This window comes from Eumetopias jubatus, unplaced genomic scaffold (assembly GCF_037043125.1).
Source record: "Eumetopias jubatus isolate StellerSeaLion01/CBP00866 unplaced genomic scaffold, mEumJub1_p1.0 scaffold_9, whole genome shotgun sequence".
Lineage (NCBI taxonomy): Eukaryota > Metazoa > Chordata > Mammalia > Carnivora > Otariidae > Eumetopias > Eumetopias jubatus.
In genome coordinates, this window is record NW_028274815.1 from 52,379,219 (window position 1) to 52,400,287 (window position 21,069).

A 21,069-nucleotide genomic window follows, 5' to 3' on the forward strand; every position below is an offset into this window, starting at 1 on the left:
TCACCTCCCCAATTCCCTCTCCTCCCAGTCCCCATTCTACTCTCTGCTTCTATGTGTTTGACTATTTTAGACTAAGGAAAGTGTTTTTTTAATATAAAATAAATGTAAAGCTATTAAAAAGTATTAATACAATGAAAGCAGAAATTAATTCATTGAAAAATAGTAAAGTATCATTGGTAATTCAATCTAATCTGGTTTCTTTTTTTTTTTTTTACATTGTATAATTTAAAAGCTTTATTTCCCCCCACATGAGCAAATGGGTTTCATATTAGTTCAACTGGAAGTTTTCTTCCTATAGCTAGTGGCCTTTCTCATTGACTATGTCATTGGTGGGGAAATTGCTTTCTCACAGGGGAAGGGTAAGATTTCATAGAGACACTGAGCTAATCACACACAGAAACGTGAGGGTCTGACCCAGCAGCTTCCGAAAGAGTCTTGAGGTCGACGTGTCCCTTCAGCTAACAGCCTGGGCAGGCAGAAACACCACAGGCTTACCGCCACGCACCCGTTGCAGATGCTGGGCAGGCTCCTCCCTGCGGAAGTGACAAAATGCAGCCCCTCTGGCCAGGAAGCCTGTGGCGATCCCCTCAGTTCCTGCCATGTCCCCTTCCCTCAATCCTGTGGCCTGATGCAGGAGTGTTTTAGCTCAGCAAACAACTGGCTTCTGCTTTGGGGTCCAAGTTGCACTCTCCAAGTGCGAGACTGGTCTTCGCTCAAATGTTGTGTTCACACAGTTCGTGGCCGGTGCTTCATGGGGCAGTTTCTGCCTCTCCTAGGAACAGTGGCCTCATATCAGCAGAAGCACGAAGACCCAGGCAAGCACTGGTAGGCAGAGTGTGGGGGCACCACTGCCAGATGTTCTCTGCGCGTGCATCACGGCAAAGACCGCATTCGTGTGGTTGGTGGGTAACTCTACATTACAGATCATACCTTCACAGCAAGACCTACACTCTGTATGTTCAGAATCTCGGCTGTGGTGGCAGCCAACAAAATGACATTCACTTCTGGAGGCACATTTTTTGGTAATGGATGTACTTCTTCCATGACTGGTAAAGTGGTGAACTGTCAGACAGTACTGTGTATTTTGTGGACACCATTTGTCTTCTGCCCATCGATTGCAGTTATAATTATCTCCTGCATTTTCACAGGTAAAACACTTGAAGCTGTTTGGAAATGGCGTAGGGTCCAGAGGAGGCCTCACATTGTAGAAGTTGATATTCTTGGCCAATGCCCAGTTTTCTGACAAGATAAAGATCTGGACAACAGCTACGGCCAGAGCATGACGGAGGGGCAGCATTCTGACCTTCGTTGTGGGAAAATCCAAAACTCACATATCTCCAGAGAGAGCACGGTGGTCAGGCTCCTCTCTCCGACTGACCATGAAGAGGTCTCTGACCACACAAAGTAACCAGCAACATCCATGTGATTAACCAAAGCAGCCTAGTCCAGGAGGGTTGCCAATGGCAGGCAGCAGCGTGGCATATCTGCGCCGTGCGCGCCCTCCGAGCCTCTCCTCTAATCTGGTTTCTTTAAAACAAAAACAAATTAGACAATACCTAAAAGGTTAGTTAAAAAAAAAGAGAGAGAGGGAGAGAGGGAGAAAGAAAGAGAAAAAACTATGCTAGCTGGCTTGAGGATCTTAATGAAATGGGCTGATTTTCAAAGGAATGTGTAAGTTACCAAAGTGGACTAAATAGGAGGTAGAAAGCCTGATTACACTACTAATCCTTAAAGAAATTTAAAAATCATAGAAGAAAACATCTAGTCACCATGTTTGGACCATCTCTTGGACAACTCTTGGGCACTACTTGGGATCCTCTAGACCTTAGTTCTTCTCTCAGTGTAGGATGCCACTGGGACCCTGCCTGATCAGCCAGAGTAAGAAGTAGTTAATGTCCTTTGGGTCAACCCTCGACCAAGGCTGAAGGGAGCAAGTGGTTAAATACTTTCCCATTTCTTTCCCTAGGAGCAAGACACTGAGCTGCACGTCATAAATTCAGACTGTCCATTGGGACTGAGCATCCTGGAGCAGTAAGTCAATTTGATAACACATCCTTGTTTTGACTCCCCTTCTTTCCCTGTTTCATTTCCCTATCCTTCCCTCCTTCCTATCCCAATCCCAGGTCTACACTCCCAGATGAACAATCATAATTGAGCCTTGGTCTCAGGCTCTGCTTTTTTTTTTTTTCCAATTGGCTTTTGATTTCATTTTCAGTTTAAAAAATCTTAGTTTTTACATAGCATATTTGACTCATTTATATTTAGTGTAATTATTAATACATTTGAGTTTACATCAACTTTATATGCACCTATTTGTTCTTTTTTAAAAAAAATTTTTATATTTTTTAGAGAAGTTTTAGGTTTGCAGCAAAATTGAGAGGAAGGCACAGAGATTCCCTGTATAACCCTATCCCCATACATGCCTAGCATCCCTCTATTATTAGTATCACTCACTATAGTGTACATTCATTACAAGTGATGACCCTACATTGACACATTGTGATCACCTAAAGCCCATTGTTCACCTTGGGGTTCACTCTTGGTGTTGTACATTCTATGGGTTTGGACAAATATATATAATAACATGACCCCATCATTATAACATCATACAGAGGATTTTCACTACCTTGAAAATCTTCTGTGCTCCATCTATTCTTCCCTCCCTCGTCGCCCCTCCCCCACTTCTGACAACAACTTACCTTTTTACTGTCTCCATAGCTTTGCCTTCTCCAGAATTTCATATAGTTGGAATCATATAGTATGTAGCCTTTTCCAGTTGGTTTCTTTCACTTAGTAATATGCATTTAAATTTTCTCTATGTCTTTTCATGGCTTGATAGCTCATTATTTTTTAGCACTGAATATTCCATTGTCTCTATGTCCATTCACCTACTGAAGGGCTTCTCGGTTGCTTCCAAGTTTTGGCAATTAGGAATAAAGCTGCTATAAACATCTGCGGGCAGGTTTTTGTGTGGAGGTAGGTTTTCAACACCTCTGGGTAAATACCAAGGAGTGTGATTGCTGGATCATATGGTAAGAGTATGTTTAGTTTTATAAGACACTGCCAAACTGTCTTTCAAAGTGGCTGTTCTTCTTTGCATTCTCACCAGCAATATATGAGAGTTCTTGTTGCTCCACATCCTTGTCAGCATTTGGGGTTGTCCATCTTCCAGATTTTGGTCATTCTAAGATGTATACTAGTATCTCATTGTTGTTTTAATTTTTATTTCCCTGATGACACAGGATGTGGAGCATCTTGTCATATGCTTATTTGCCATCAGTATATCTTCTTTGAGGTGTCTGTTAAGGTCTTTGTCCCATTTTTTAAAATTGGGTTGTTTGTTTTCTTATGGTTAAGTGTCAAGAGTTCTTTGTATATTTTGGATAACATTCCCTTATCAGACATACCTTTTGCAAATACTTTCTCCAAGTCTGTGGTTTATCTTCTCATTCTCTTGACATTGTCTTTAGCAGCACAGAAGTTTTTAATTTTAATACTAATAATAAATCCTGCTTATCAACTGTTTATTTCAGGGACCAGGCCTTTGGTGTTGTATCCAGAAGGTCCTCACCATACCCAAGGTCAACCAGGTTTTCTTCCATCATCTTCTAAGAGTTTTATAGTTTTGCATTTTATGTTTAGGCCTATGATCCATTTTGAGTTAATTTTTGTGATGGGTATAAGGTCTGTGTCTAGGGTTTTTTGTTTTTTTGCTTTTTTTGTTTTTTTGCATGTGGATATTCAGTTGTTCCAGCACCATTTGTTGAAGACACTATCTTTGCTCCATTGTATTGCTTTTAATTTTTTGTCAAAGATCAGTCGACTGTATTTATGGGGATCTATATCTGGGCTCTTTATTCTATTCTACTGATCTATTTGCCTTTTCTTTTGCCAATACCACACTGTCTTGATTGCTGTAGCTGAATGTCGGATAGTGTCAGTGCTCCAACTTTGTTCTTCTTCAATATTGTATTGGCTATTCTGGGTCTTTTCCTTCTCCATGAAAACTTTAGAATCAGTTTGTCAATATCCACAAAATAATTTGCTGGAATTTTGATTGGGATTGCCTTGAATCTATAGATGAATTTTGGAAGAACTAACCTCTTAACAATATTGAGTCTTCATATCTATAAATGTGGAATATCTCTTCATTTATCTAGTTATTCTTTGATTTCATTCATCAGAGTTTTGTAGTTTTCCTCATATAGATCATGTATGTATTTTGTTAGATTTATACCAAACTATTTAATGGGGGGGTGTGCCAATGTAAATGGTATTGTGTTTTAAATTTCAAATTCCACATATTCATTACTAATATCTAGGAAAGTGATTGACTTTTTTATTATATTATTTTTGTGTTATATATACTTGTATCCTGCAACCTTGCTATAATCACTTAGTTCCAGGAGGGGTTTTTTTGTCAATTCTTTTTGGATTTTCTACATACAGAATCATGTCATCTGTGAACAAAGATAATTTTACTTCTTCCTTCCTAATGTATACCCTTTATCTTATTTTGCCTGTTGCATTAGCAAGGACTTTGAGATGATGTTGAAAAGGAGAAATAAGAGGGGACATCCTTGTTCTTGTATCCAATCTTCGTAGGGAAGCTTTGATTTTCTCACCATTAAGTATGACACTAGCTGTAGGGATTTTGTAGACATTCTTTATCAAGTTGAAAACATTTCCCTCTAGTCCTAGTTTACTAGGAGCTTTTATCATGAATCGGTGTCAGATCTTGTCAAATGCTTTTTCTACATCTATTGATATGACCATGTAATTTTTCTTTTTTAGTATGTTGATGTGATGGATTACATTAATTGATTTTTGGATATTGAACTATCCTTGCATACCTGGAATAAATCCCACTTGGTCATGGCATAGAGTTCTTTTGTGTATTGTTAAATTCAAATTTTGTTAAATTTTGTTGAAGATTTTTGCATCTATGTCCATGAGAGAGATTGCTCTGTAGTTTTCTTGTAATGTCTTTTTCTGGTTTTAGTATTAAGATAATACTGACCATGGGGTGCCTGGGTGGCTCAGTTGATTAAGCATCCAACTCTTGATTTCAGCTCAGGTCATGATCTTAGGGTTGTGAGATCAAGCCATGCATGGGGCTCCATGCTGGGCATGGAGCCTGCTTACGATTCTCTCTCTCCCTCTCCCGCTGCCCCTCCCCCATCTAAAAAAATATAATACTGGCCTTATAGAATGAGCTAGGAAGCATTCCCTCTGTTTCTATCCTCTGAAAGAGATTGTGGAGAATTAGTATAATCTCTTCCTTAAATATTTGGTGGAATTCACCAGTGAACCCATCTGGGCTTCATGCTTTCTGTTTTGGGAGGTCAGTAATTATTGATTCAATTTCTTTATTAGATATAGGGCTATTCAGATCGTCAGTTTCCTATTGTGTGAGTTCAGCAGATTGTATCTTTCAAGAAATTGGTCCATTTCATCTAGGTTATGAAATTTGTGAGCATAGAATTGTTTATAGTATTCCTTTATTGTCTTCTTAAATTAATGGGATCTGTAGTGGTGTCCCCTCTTTCATTTCTGATATTAGTAATTTGTGTCCTGTTGAATTATTTTTCTTAGTTAGCCTGGCTAAGGGCTTATTGTTTTTATTGATATTTTCAAAGAACCAGCTTTGGGTTTTGTTGATTTTCTTTATTATTTCCTGTTTTCAATTTCATTGACTTCTCTAATTCTTATTTCTTTTCTTTTGCTTACTCTGGGTTCAATTTGCTCTTCTTCTTCTAGTTTCCTTAGGTGGAAACTTAGATTATTGATTTTAAATCTTTCTCCTTTTCTAATGTATGCTTTCAATGATATAAATGTTCTTCTAAGCACTTTTGCTATATCCTACAAATTTTCACAAGCTGTTTTAATTTTCATTTAATTCAAAATAATTTTCAAATTTCTCTTGAGATTTCTTCCTTGACCCACGTGTTGTTTAGAAGTGTGTTGTTTACTCTCCACATATTTTAGGATTTTCTAGTTAATCTTTCTGTTGCTGATTTCTAGTTTAATCCCATTTGGTCTGAGAGCAGACATTGTATAATTTCTATTCTTTTAGATTCATTAAGGTATGCTTTAGGGCCCATAATATGGTCTATCTTGGTAAATGTGCCATATGAGCTTAAGAAGAACGTGTATTCGGCTGTTGTTGGATGAAATCATCTATAGATGTCAATTACATCCAGTTGATTGGTGGTGGTGTTGAATTCAGCTATGTTTTTACTGATTTTCTGCTTTCTGGGTCTGTCTGTTTCTAACAGAAGGGTGTTAAAGTCTCCAATTATGATAGTGGATTCATCTATTTTTCCTTGCAATTCTAGGCTCTGCTTTTAGGGGAACCCAAACAAAGACAGTTCACACCAGGAGTGGTCCTAGAAAGTGGACCCTCAGGATGGGACTTTATAGATGAGTCATTCACTTGATGGTCATATGGCCATCAAGTCTCCATAGCTTGTGGTTAAGTGGGTGGTGATAACTCCTAACACATATTGGCTTCAAAATTACTAAGTCTCTCACCTGTACCAAACTCCATCTACAAACTCACCTATGGTTGGCTGGGATAAGTTACAGATTAAAAGTGAAGTATTGGGTTTGGAGGTGCAGGTGCTTGAATTATTGGAGGCAATTGCAATTATAAGGATTTTGAAGTTGTTTAGTTTTTGTTAATTTCATTGAAAGTCTTGAAAAAAGAAAATATATGGACTCAAGACAGCCAGTTCTCAGCACACAAAGCATGCTGTGTAAGCCAGATTGCTTCTACAGAAGACTTTAGTGAGATACCGCCCCCTGCCCCCTGCTCACTTCCAGCAGCTCTAGGACACACCATGTCAAAAATCTGGCCCAGGATCTAATTTTAAAGCTAGAATAGAAAAGGAAACAATATGTATCCATAATAGGTATCACATGTTAGAGTCAGAGCCCTGATACAAAGAAGAATGAATTTGTGAGACATGGGACAAGGACATTTAGATGTCTGACTCTAATGATTCTACACCCCTAGATTCCCCTGAATTGTCTGCACCAGGATAATGGCTGCTTCCCCCTTATCAAGAAGAGTAATCTCCTCTTGCCTGGGGACTTTGCAAAGACTTCAGCTGAGGCAGGTACCTTGCAATGTCGACCCTCACCACTCCTAATTATCCACAGGCTGACAACCATGATCGTGTCTCAGACCAGCCTGAGGTTATAAATACGGTACTTGCTCGGGGAGGAATTGTAGGACCTAAGTCATAGGTATAGGCAGGAACCGGGGAGCACAGCTGGGGTGGACTTTGAGGATATGAGATGTGGGGATGCAAAAATATAAGGCTGGATAGGGAGAATACATTGAGGAGGGACACTCACCAGTGACTTGGGATGTAATATTCTGAAAGGACAGATTCAAACAATTTGGTAGAGAGTTATGTCAAGCCTTTAAGAAAAAAATAATGAAGGAAAAGGTTTTTTTTTTAATTGCTCCAGAGAGGGGCACCTGGGTGGCTCAATCGGTTAAGCGTCTGCCTTGACTCAGGTCATGATCTCAGGGTCCTGGGATTGAGCTCCATGTAGCGCTCCCTGTTCAGCAGGGAGTCTGCTTCTCCCTCTCCCTCTGCCCCTCTTGCCCCATTCATTCTCTCTCTCTCTCAAATCAATAAATAAAATCTTAAAAAAATAAAGCAATTTTTTTTTTTTGCTGAACAAAGTGTCTTTTATTTGTGACATACAAATACAACCAAGGCAAAGAGAGATCACCTTTCCCTTTGATTCCAGTGATAACAAGTAAAATAAAGCAATTTTTAATCGCTCCAGAGAATACAAAACTACAAAGGCTTTCTGATTTATAAAATAAACTCAACTTATAAAATAAAGCTAACATAGCCTTAAAGGCAAAAATGACAATAAAAATTACAGATCAATTTCTATTATCAATACAAGGGGGGAAATTCCTAAATAAAATACTAGCAAATCTTTTTGAACAGTATATTTTTGAAAATATACCACATGGCATCCAGGTAAGTGTTTATTCAAGACTCCAGTGGGGCAATCAGAAAAAGAGTATGTTCAGAGGAAAGATGTGTTCTTACGTGATGGTACCGTACCAAACTCTGTCTGCAGGATTCATCTGTCGTCTTTTGGAATAAATTATTGTTCTGCTTTCTATGAAAGAATATTTGAACTAATAGGAGAATGCTTAGTTATGTTCTAAAACATATATTAAAAAGTCAAAGGTTTTACTATATATCAGTAATAACTAGCTCAAAATATCCATTGGAAAGAAGGGTTCCCAATGACCATGGTTACAGAAACTGTAAAATATCTAAAAATAAACTTCATATGAAATAAGCAGCAATTTGCCCACTTAGACAATACAATACACAACTAAACAATATATTACAATAAATAAAATTAGTTGAGATAGTCTTGGAGCAACAAAAGCTTGATGGAAAAAAAAGACTGAGGGAAAACATTAGAAAGTCCAGAAATAGATCAAAATATATATAACACTCTAATGCATGATAACGGTGATCCTTCAAACCAGTTAAATAAAGGATAAATTTTTCAATAATTGGTAAAATGGCTAACCATTTATAAAAATATGAAGTTCCTACTTCACACAATAAATTGGCATCACAACCAGTAGATTAAAGATGTAAATGTAAAAAGTGAAATTATAAAAACACTTAAGGAAAATAAAGAAATAGTTATATATATTTTGGGATTGAGGAAGTATTTTCTAAGACAGAAATTATAAAAGAACTAGATCACTAAATTTTGACAACATAAAAAATATATCAAAAAAATTCTTAAGACTAACAGGCAAATAACAATTTTGGGGGAAAATATTTGCAATCTGTAAAGGAAGCAAAGATTCAATATCCATAATATATGTAATGCTTTTATAAATTAATAGGAAAAAGATGAATGCTGGGAGAGAAAAATGAACAAAAAACATGAGCATGAAATTCACAAAAGAAGACAAACAAATGATACATGAAAAAAATGGTCAAGGTCAATAATGACCAGGAAGTGTGGGGCATCTGGGTGGCTCAGTTGGTTAAGCATCTGACTCTTGATTTTATCTCAGGTCATGATCTCGGGGTCATGAGATCGAGCCCCACAGAAGGCTCTGCACTCAGCGTGCAGTCTGCTTGAGATCCTCTCCCTCTCCTGCCCCTCCGCCTGCTCGTGTGCATGTGTACACGCTCTCTCTCTCTCAAATAAATAAATCTTTTTTAAATAATTTTTTTATTATGTTATGTTAGTCACCATACAGTACATCATTAGTTTTTGATGTATTGTTCCAATGATTCATTGTTTGTGTATAACGCCCTGTGCTCCATGCGGTACGTGCCCTCCTTAATACCCATCACTGGGCTCACCCATCCCCCGCCCCCTCCCCTCTAACGCTCTCAGTTTGATTCCTAGAGTCCGTAGTCTCTCACGGTTCATCTCCCTCTCTGATTCCCCCCCCCTCATTTTTCCCTTCCTTCTCCTAATGTCCTCCATGCTGTTCCTTATGTTCCACAAATAAGTGAAACCATATGATAATTAATTTTCTCTGCTTGACTATTTCACTTAGCATAATCTCCTCTAGTCCCATCCATGTTGATGCAAAAGTTGGGTATTCATCCTTTCTGATGGCTGAGTAATGTTCCATTGTATATATGGGCCACATCTTCTTTATCCATTCGTCTGTTGAAGGGCATCTTGGCTCTTTCCACGGTTTGGCTATTGTGGACATTGCTGCTATGAACATTGGGGTGCAGATGGCCCTTCTTTTCACTACATCTGTATCTTTGGGATAAATACCCAGTAGTGTAATTCCTGGGTCATAGGGTAGCTCTATTTTTAACTTTTTGAGGAACCTCCACACTGTTTTCCAAAGTGGCTGTACCAACTTGCATTCCTACCAACAGTGTAAGAGGGTTCCCCTTTCTCCACAACCTCTCCAACATTTGTTGTTTCTTGCCTTGTCCATTTTTTACACCATTCTAACTGGTGTAAGGTGGTATCTCAATGTGGTTTTGATTTTTAATTTCCCTGATGGCTAATGATGATGAACATTTTTTCATGTGTCTGTTAGCCATTTGTATGTCTTCTTTTGAGAAGCGTCTGTTCATTTCTTCTGCCCATTTTTTGACTTGATTATTTGTTTTTTGGTTGTTGAGTTTGAGTTCTTTATAGCTCTTGGATACCAACCCTTTATCTGTAGTGTCATTTGCAAATATCTCTTTTTAAAAATGGCCAGGAAGTACAAATTTTTAAAAAATGAGATACCATCGTATACCTACCAATTTGATAAATATTTTATAATGAAAATAATAGCTAGAATTACAGAAGACATAGGAAATGAGTCTCCTGCTAGTTTGAGTATAATATGGAACAAACACTTTGAAGAGTTTGAAGAACCTGAATAATGTTTATATATTTTTGAACCAGAAATTCAACATCTGCTGTCCATTCCAGGGCATTTATATTAAAAATATGCACTTCGACTTAAAAAAAATCTTCGACCTCAAAAATCTCATTGCCAATAGCAAAAGCAATAGAAGCAATTAAATCTACAACAATAGGGAAGAGATTAAATATATTAATATTTATTGTTGTTTACAATTCTATGCAAGCGTTAAAAATAATGTTTTACAGGCATCCTTAGTGACTTTGAAAGACTATAATACGTTGTTAAATCAGAAATCAGTTTACTAAGCATGTGTACCACATTTTTATTTTTATAAAATAAAATATAACAAGATATATGTCAGTAGTGGTTAACACTGGCTTGTGGGATTCCCATTTAATTTATATTATCTTTCATGACTTTCTGCCGTTTCTAATAGGCAACATGGCACTTTTATAATTTTTTAGAAAACCATGAATGCTGTAACAAACAAACATAAGAACGACTATAAGGTCATACCCCAGAAGTGGCTTGTTAGCTGCCCAGGATAAAAGTGGCAATAGGAAATCAAAAATGGAGTTATTATTCTTGCATTAATTACTATTATTATGGAGGCACAATTGCAGTCTGTCAGTTGCCGAGTTCCTGTTATTACCTGAGTCTAAGTCTTCAGGGAGTCTCTTTGCCCCTCTGGTCTCTTTCATCAGCAAATCTCAGAGCGGTACACAAACATCCCCTTCCGGGTGAATTAGAAATGTGGCAAAGACCATCCTGGTTTCTGGATGGACAAACGGAGCCCTGGAGGGGACAGGGGGTTTTCCTATCGCAACAGTGGAATCCCTGAGCCTCAGAGCTAGAAATCCCCCTAGGAGGCCTCTGTCACCCCAATGCACTGCAGAGTCCCTGGTCCCCTTCCTCGGTAGAGCACTGTGCTTGAACCCAGGGTCTAGGAGTGCACCACCTCACAAAAAACATTCTTTCTCTTACTGAACCTTGCTAACAGTCAGAAGGCCTTTCCTGATATCAAGGCAAAATCTGCATCCCTGGAATTTTATTTTTTTCTTTTTTTTTTTTGCATCCCTGGAATTTTCACCCATTGGTCTTGGTCAGAGAAAACAGGATTTCTCAAGTTGTTCTAGGAGGCTCTGGGTTTTGCTGGGCTTCCCAGCAGTTGCTCATCCTGCAGGAGAAATAACTCTTTGCATGTATAATGGCTCTCCATGCTCTGCCTTTTTTTTTTTAATTTAACAGCTTTTGTGGTAAAAATTCACATGCTGTAAGTGTGCAATTCAGTGATTTTTGGTAAATTTACAAAGTTTTACAACTATTACCACACTTTAATTTTAGAACATTCCCATCACCCCAAAAAGAAATCCTATACCCCTTGGCAGTCACTGTCCTGCACTCTCCCCTACCTACCTGTCCCCTAGGTTTCTATTTTATACAGGGGCCTACAGCTAGGGCATCTCTTGATTATATTTGAGACTAGCATTTGCCTCCATATTTTTTTTTTAACTATTTACCACAGTGTTCCCTGTTTTCTTCAGGCCCCATTCTAAGGAATCCTGGCTAACCCAGGTTTAGAAAATGCAGAGGGCTAAAGGTCAAAAACATAACATGCCCTCACTATGCCTAGATGCTACTGTGCTAGGCCATCTCCACCAAGATGCTTTGCAAGCATCTTTTGAATAAGATTCAGGAGCGTGCTCCTGCATAGAGCACTGGGTATGATGTAGTTCAGCTTACCGCAGGTCATCAATGCCTAGGAGAGGACAGGACCCACGGTCCACCTTTGAACCCTGCAGATAGATGGCTCGCAGAGCCCTTGCTTCACACTGACCTTGCTGTGTGGCCAGCGCCGATGATTCGAGAATGATGTCAGTCCTACATGGCACTGAACTGGGAGGGGGCTGGGTCTCTTAAGCAGAAGCCCTTTGTACAGCGACTGGAGGCCAAGAAAAGCCTCCCCACCTCCGGGTCCACGGTGTTTGTGGATGCAGTGGAGGCAGGGAGAATTTTGTGAAGATGTAACTGTTGGTGTGGGTCTTGAAATGGAGAGGTGTGTCCTGTTGCTGAATGTGTAGGGCAAAGCCAGGAGCTGCGGAAGGAATGACCCTGTCCCGAGGAGTTCTTTCCACGTTGACTCTAACCAGGAAAAGAAGTCTTAAACTGAGAAAATACATCTGTAGTGTACTAGTCTGGCCATATGTTCCCAATTAATTCTGTCGTGCCCCCCCACTTTCATGTTAATATCATCAAGCTAATCCCTTAATCAGCTCCCCACTCCAGCCTGCCCCCGCAAATGGTTTTGGGTTATGTTTCCTAATCCTCATTCTTCAAGGGAGCCTGTAGCCATTATGTTTAAACTAAACCGAGATGTCCAAGGTCTCTTTCCCTCCCAGCTTGGTGAAAGAGTTCACCCAAACTACCATTACCCAACCGATTTCTCAGAAAATGCTTCACTCCCTGAAGTCTCAAATCACTATTTCTGGGGGTGTAGTGAAGGTGAGTGGTGAGGAAAACCTCTAAAAAGTGGAAATAAAGCCCCCCAAAAGGGTTAAATTTCCCTGGGGTTTACATCTGAATCTAAAGTTTCACCAGCCTCTCCAGCCCACTCTAGCCATCTTCTTCCACCTAAGGGGAGAGAAAAAAATTATTTTAAACATTTGTGAAGTTCACAGTCCAGAGGCATGGGCTCACTAAAAGCCTGAGACCTAATCCTAGGATTATAGAACATTTCCCATCCCCCGACACTTTATGACCACATTATTAAAGGCAGTTCTTTTTACCTGGTACATTGTGTCCTGCTATCAAGAAAAAATTACCAAGCCCAGCAAAAAGCACAAAAACACAATTTGAAGGGATGGAGCAAACATCAGAACCAGACTGGGAGGGATGTTGGAATTATCAGGCTAACAATTTAAAACAAATAAGATTAATATGCTAAGAACTCTAGTGGCTAAAGTAGACAGCATCCAAGAACAGAAGAATAATGTAAGCAGGGAGGTGGAAATCTTCTGAAAGAACCAAAACACACACGAAAAAGCTGGAAATAAAACACTGTACAGAAATGAAGACTGCCTTTGATAGGCTTACCAGTGAATACTGGATAGAGCTAAGGAGAGAACCTCTGAGCTTGGGGGTGTCTTAATAGAATCCTTCAAAACTGAAAAGCAAAGGGAAGAAAGGCTGAAGAAACAGAACAAAATATCCAAGGAGGTGGCTCAACCACAGAAGGTGTAACATACATGTAATGAGAATACCAGAAGGAGAAGACAGAGAGAAAGGAAGAGAAGAAATATTTAAAACAATAATGACAGATTTCCCCCCAAATTAATAACAGATTCAGAAAGCTTAGAGAACACCAAGTAAAATAAATGCCAAAAAGATTATACCTGGGCATACCATTTTCAAATTACAGAAAAATTGAAGATAAAAAAAAAATCATGAAAGAAGCTAGAGGTAAACAAAAACCAGAACCTACTTCTCGAAAGAGGGACAGAGAGTTGCAGCTGACTTCTCTTCAGAAACCATGCAAGCAAAAAGAGAGTGGAGTGAAATATTTAAAGTGTTGCAGGATTCTGTACCCCATGAAATTATCCCTCAAACATGAAGGAGAAATACTTTCTCAGACGAACAAAATTTGAGGAAATTTGTTGTCAGTAAACCTGCTTTGCAATAAATATTAAAAGAAGTTCTTTAGGGAGAAGGAAAAGACTAAGTCAGAATCTCAGACCTCCATAAAGAAAGGAAGAGCTTCAAAGAAGAATTAAGTGAAGGTAAAAAGAATAAAACATAAAAAAGGGTTTGAGGAAGACAAGTAGGTTGGTCTGCCTTCTATGATTTGCAGAAGATACAACGACTGTGGTTCTGCTTTCTAAGAGAAGTCAACTGGTGGGAAAGCAATTAGCTGCAGAGTATGGTGTTTAGAAAATGTGAACAGTGAGCAGGAGGAGCAGGGAAAGGGGAAAAGAAGAGACAGAGGAAAGGTGGATGGATCCCTGCTTGATAAAAGCAGTTAGAAAAGCCCCTTAGGTGCCCCGTGTAACCACTTATTATAATTCATAGTCTTGCCACATTCTCTACAGCACAGTATAGCCCACTTTTAAAAAATCAAACTACTGGGGAGCCTGGGTGGTGCAGTCGGTTGGGCGTCTGACTATTGGTTTCGGCTCCGGTCATGATCTCAAGGTCCTGATCTCAATGTCGTGAGATTAAGCCCCATGTCAGTCTCAGCACAGAGTCCGCTTGAGATTCTCTCTGCCCCTCCCACTTGTGTTTTCTCTCTCTCTCTCTCTCTCTCTAAAATAAATAAATAAATCTTTACCAAAAAAAATCAAACTATTTATGACTTCCCAGGGTTTCCGATGCCTGGCTTGTGGCTATGCTTTCCAAAGACAAATCTAAAGATGCACATAAACTCGGGAAGTTTTTAAGAAGCTCCCACTCTTTCTTCTGATTTGGAGTTTTCAGATTCTTCTCTTCACCAAGAACTCTACATGCAGCATTGCTGAATCAGCTTTGATCACAGGAAGAGAAATTGTGAGGTTTAGGCTTCCCCTTGGACTGCTATGCTTGGGTTTAGCGATAAAACTCTCCCCAGGTTTTAAATGTTTGCTTAAAGTTTGGCAGAAAACATATTATTAGGCTGGTTGAGAAGGGGAAATATATATATATATATAATATATATGTAAATGCAAGCATATATACAGCAAGCATATATATATTATATAGATATTTACAAATATATGTATACGATACATATACTTTCTTTTGTTGGCATAGAAACAGAGATGGATAGCGGGAGAATTCTTTTCAAGTGTGACATTAGGATAAAGATCAACTTTATGCAGTTGAAGTAGACGCTTTAAACAGCAGAATGGGGGGACCTTGGGAGAGACCTCATCATGGGACTCACTGGATGGGCATTCCCTGGCCCCCCGCTGATTTCCTTATCAGGGCGTCTCTAAGCATCAGCTCCCAAACTGAAAAGTGACTTCATGATTCAAAAGTGTCAACCATTTTTTTTCTCTCTTTTAGCACCAGGTGGTCAAATTAACAGTTTAATGCGGAACTATTCTTTTTTTTTAAAGATTTTATTTATTTATTTGAGAGAGAGAGAATGAGAGATAGAGAGCACGAGAGGGAAGAGGGTCGGAGGGAGAAGCAGACTCCCTGCCGAGCAGGGAGCCCGATGCGGGACTCGGTCCCGGGACTCCAGGATCATGACCTGAGCCGAAGGCGGTCGCTTAACCAACTGAGCCACCCAGGCGCCCTAATGCAGAACTATTCTATTAGAGATTCCAACACTACATCCTTTCTGCTGTGGATCAAAGGCGGATTTTGTTGATGTTCAGTTGCCCCCTTTTAAGCTACAGCAAGCCGTTGGCAACATCTTAGCTTACAGAGAATGCTGGATTTATCTATTAATTCTTTTATGGCATACCTAAATTGTAGCATCAGGGGGCCTGCGGGGGGAACAGTTTTGTTTTAGCAACCACCAGGGTGACAGTATCTCCAACCTCAGCAAGACGGTGGGGCTACTATGAAGCAGCGCCGTGCTGAGTGGACTCTGTGTGGTGAAGGCTGGATTATTTTTACAGCTATCCCAATTGGACAAAGACAGCCACAACTCCAAATGAGCGTGTAGGGTTTGTGATAGCTTGCTATTAGCTATTTGGGAAATACCTACACCGGGTGACGGCAAAGGTGTCATTGGTTTGCTTAAAATAGCTTTTTATTTCCCCCAGAAATCCTGAGTTTGGTAGCATTTATAACCTCTAGGGGCTCTACTAGTTATTTCCTGGTCATCCAGCCCTGAGTGCACCCACCATGTCCAAATGTGTACGTAGAAGGTGTAAGAAGGTGTGCAGAGAGTGAGTCAGGTGTTTTGGTTTCAGGCATTCGCTTTTGAAGACTGTGCAGAATCCAAAATGCAAAAGCTGGGAAGGCTAACCAGTGTTATACAGGTATATCTTGTCTTGAGGCCATTCAGAGAAGGATATGACCATGGATATCTTGCTTGGGTTATACAAATCCCACAAATGAAGCCCTTCTTTATCTCCTCCAGATAGTCATTCATAGGGTTGACAAATTAGCTTGTTTGAAACATCAGGACACACTTAAAGACCGCTACTACCAGAAATGAAATAAAATATTCAAAAGAAAGTACTAAAGGTGTATTCAGAGATCATTTATAACAGGAAAGAACACACTGAAGCTCTTACAGAGTAGACAAATTTAATCCATGGTCTACTAGCAACAAAACCAATGGGCTATGCATATCAAGAATTGTGGTGGAAAGTGACAGGACATAAAAGAGAAACAAGAACCGCCAGTGAGAGCACCTGGGTGGCTTAGTCGGTTAGGCTTCCGACTCTTGATTTCAGCTTGGGTTACAATCTCAGGGTTGTGAGATCTACCTGGATCAGGTTCTGCGCTCAGTGGGGAGTCTGCTTGGGATTCTCTCCCTCTCCCTCTGCCCCACTTGTGCTCGCTCTTTCAGTCTCTCTCTCAAAAAAAAGGGGGGAACTGCCAATGAATATATTAAGAAATGATCAACCTCACTAGTGTATGAAGAAATATGCCAAATTAAATGTTGGCAAAGGTGAAAAAAATAGTGAAAAAGTTGTTTGCAGAGTGCTGATGACAATATGGAAAGTGATTATTCATTAGTTTCAGGTGGAAACACAATCTCCGTGGTGGCCAAATCATCATTTGGGTCACCCTTAATTACAAGCCACAGTCATACTCAGGAAATCCTAGCACTGCCCTTGGTACCCAAACCAGGCTTCCAAAGCCAGAGACAGCAAGGCTGAGGCTGGAGGACACCCGCAGGCATACCCATTATAACCACCATAGGCTGCTGGAGGTCCTCTGACCCTGACCTTGACCATCATGTTTTTTCTTAAAAGGGAAGAAGTCTGAGAAAGGGAAAGAAACTATTTTAAAATTGACTAATAATACTCTTTTGCCCAATTTGTTTATTTGATGAGCCCAGGTCCTATAACAAGGGCCTATAGCATCTATAGATGACTTCCCAGAATGCATTCATCTTGAGGATATTTTTCAACTTCCGATCTATCGCTCTGACTTAATTCACTGACATCACATTAGTTAAAAACTGGATACTGTTGTTTTTCTAGATCACATTTCAATGTGCTACAGAGCGATAGAGCAATTCCTGTGGATGTTGAGGTTAACACAATTGTGGTCTGAAGCATGGGTGGAGCCCCACATGGAAGCAATCTGCTATTTACAGCTGTGTGATTGAAACGAAACCACCTAATCCTAAAAGCTTTAATTACGGAAATGATAATTTGCCTTTTCCTGCTTGTTTTCAGTATGAGTAGGACAAAATCTCAGCTAATAAGCAGACCTTTTGTTTCATGAAGGTTTAAAATTCATACTTTCAGCCAGACTGGGATATTCAGCTATTTACTTGACATCTTTGCTTAGATATCGACTCTTAAACTTAGCTTGTCCAAAACTGACATTCCCCCCAAAAAACACGTTCTAGTTCCTGAGCAACTAGAACAACGCTTGGTACATAATTGTCATTGTCTTCCGCATGTCAGTAAATGGCTTTTCCAAGCTTCCAGTAGCCCAGGCCAAAAATCTCTTTCTCTCACACATTCATCAGCTAATCTTGTCATTCCTCCCTATCATCAATATTTTTCCAAAATTCAAGCCCTTCTCACCAGTTCCACAGGTATCACCCTGTTCCAAGTAACCTTTTCTTCCACCTGCATTATTGCAAGAGCTTTCTGCCTGATCTTCCCGTGTGTACTCCTGCACCTTCCTTCTGTTCTCAATATCACAGCCAAAGTAACCAGGTGATGGGCATTAAGGAGGGCATGTGTTGGGAGGAGCACTGGGTGTTACACGCAACTGATGAAGCGTTGAACACTACACCAAAAACTTATGATGTACTATATGCTGGCTAACTGAACGTAATAATAATAATAATAAAGTGATCTTTTTCAATTATCAATCAGGTCATGTCACCCCTCTGCCTAACACCCCTAGTGGCCCATCAACTCACTCAAACAATGAGCCAAGTCCTTAAAATGGCCCACAGGACCCTATACAGCCTGCCCCACAATCAATTACATCTCTATTACTCCCACTTCTTCCCTTTGCCCTCCTGTTGTTTCCCATAAAGGGCAGCATCCTCTTGCATCAGGGCCTTTGCACTTATTTTCCCTTACCCCAGACCACTCTATCCCAAATGTCTACGATGCTTACTCCCTCACCTCCTTTAGACCTTTGCTCAAAAGTCACCTCTTAGTGAAATCTTCCCTGACTACACGTTTTAAAAGAGCTACTCACCCCCCTTGTTCTCTCTCCTTCTTCCCTGTGTTATACTCCATAGTACTTATCACCATCACATATTTTCTATTTTATTAGTTTATCATCTATTTGCCCACTAGAATGTGAGCTACATGAGGCCAGAACTTTTGTGGAGGTTTTTTTCTACCGCTGTGTAGTGAGCAACTAGAACAGTGCCTGGTGTATAAGTACTCAACACTGATGAATAAATGAATGAATGCTAGAGATTTGTTGTGTCCATGGAAGGAGGTGAGTTCAGGAGCCTCCTAGGTTGCCCTCTTGGACTGGAACCTCCAGGAAAAAGCTCTTTGACATGCGTCTTAGCAATGATTTTTTGGATATGACACCAAAATCATAGGCAACAAAAGCAAAATAAGGAAGTGGGACAATATGAAAAAAAAATCTGCACAGCAAAGGAAATCATCAGTAAAATGAAAAGGCAACCTAAAGAATGGGAGAAAATATTTGCAACTGTATATCTGATAAGGGGTTAATATCCAAAATATATAATGAACTCCTCAACTCAATAACAAAGAGAACAAATAATCAGATTTAAAAATGGACAATGGATCTGAATGGACATTTCTCCAAAGAAGACATACAAATGGCCAACAGGCATATAAAAAGTGCTTAGCATCACTGATCATCAGAGAAATGCAAATCAAAATCGTAATGACATATCACCTTGCTCCTGCCAGGATGCCTTTTATTAATTAAAAAAGGGGCAGGGCACCTGGGTGGCTCAGTCATTAAGCGTCTGCCTTTGGCTCAGGTCATGATCCCAGGGTGCTGGGATCGAGCCCCGCATCGGGCTCCCTGCTCCACGGGAAGCCTGCTTCTCCCTCTCCCACTCCCCCTGCTTGTGTTCCCTCTCTCGCTGTCTCTCTCTCTCTCTCTCTCTCTCTCTCTGTCAAATAAATAAATAAATAAAATCTTTAAAAAAAAAGAGCTAAGTGTTTGTGAGGTTGTGAGAAAAGGGAACAAGCGTGCACAGAGGTGGAAATGCAAACTGGTACACAGCCGTTCTGGAATACAACATAGAGGTCCCTCAAAGAATTAAAAATAGAGCTGCCATATGATCCAGCAATCTCACTTCTAGGTATTGATCCACAGGAATAGAAATCAGGATCTTGAAGAGATATCTGCGCTCCCGTGTTCACTGCAGCAGCATTCAGAATAGCTAGGGTGTGGAAACAAACTAAAGTCTAGTGACGATAAACAGGAAAGAAAATGTGGTAGATACTTACAGCTATGGACTGTTTGTGCCCACCCCACCACAAATTCATAGGTTGAAATCCTAACCCCCAAGATGATGGCATCAGGAGGTGGAACCTTCCAGACGTGATTAGGTCATGAAGGTAGAACTCTCATAGATGGTTAGTACCCTTTGTAAAGAGGCCCAAGAAAGCTCCCTTTTCCCTTCCACCATGTGAGGACACAGTGAAAATATACCAACTATGGATCAGGAAATGGATCCTAAAGAGACTCTGGATGTGTCAGGACCTTGCTCATAGACTTCCCAGGCTCCACAATGTGGAAAATAAATTTCTGTCATTTATAAGCTACCCAGTCTCTGGTATTTTGTTATAGCAGCCTAAGCAGACAAGACACATGCAGTGGAATACTATTCCACCTTAAAAAAGAAGGAAAGTCTACCTTTTGTGACAACATGGATAGACCTGGAAGACACTAAGTGAAATGAGCCAGACACAGAAAGACAAATATAGTATGACTTCACTTACATGCGGAATAGTCAAACTCATAGAAATGGGGAGTAGAATGGTGATTTCCAGGGACCGGGGGAGGATGCAATGGGGAGGTGATGGTCAAAGAGCCCAAATCTTCAGTTATACGAGATAAATAAGAGATTTCCTACACAGCATTGTACCTATAATAACAATATCATATTTTATACCTAAAATTTGCTAAGAAAGTAGATCTTCTGTTAAGTGTTCTTACCACATACACACAACATAATAATAATAATGATAATAATAATAAAATAATAATAATAGATGTGGGAGAAAACCTTGGGAGATTGTGGACATGTCTATGGCCCTGATGATGATGATGGTTTGGTGGTGTATACTTATGCCCAAACTCAAGTTGTATACATTAAATATGCACAGCTTTTTACATGTCAATCATACCTCAATAAAATGTTTTAGAAAAAACAATGTAGTGATATAAAACAACAATTATTTTATTATCTTCTTTGGCTCCTGGGGGTCAGGAATGCAGGAAGGACTTAGCTCTATGCTTCTGGGGTCTCACGCAGTTGTGGTTGGATGATGGCTGGAGCTCAGACACCAGGGAACCAGAACCATGGGGGCACTGAACAG

General features: G+C 39.8%; 1 protein-coding gene across 1 annotated transcript; it reads right to left on the bottom strand.

Annotated features, from left to right (window-relative positions):
* Nucleotides 1–787: 787 nt before the first annotated feature.
* On the bottom strand, nt 788–1,300 carry LOC114218861 (ly6/PLAUR domain-containing protein 6B). The gene has a single exon (XM_088026196.1). The coding sequence runs from the start codon at nt 1,295–1,297 to the stop codon at nt 788–790; it is 510 nt and encodes a 169-aa protein (XP_087882322.1). The 5' UTR covers nt 1,298–1,300.
* Between the last annotated feature and the right edge of the window lie 19,769 nt (nt 1,301–21,069).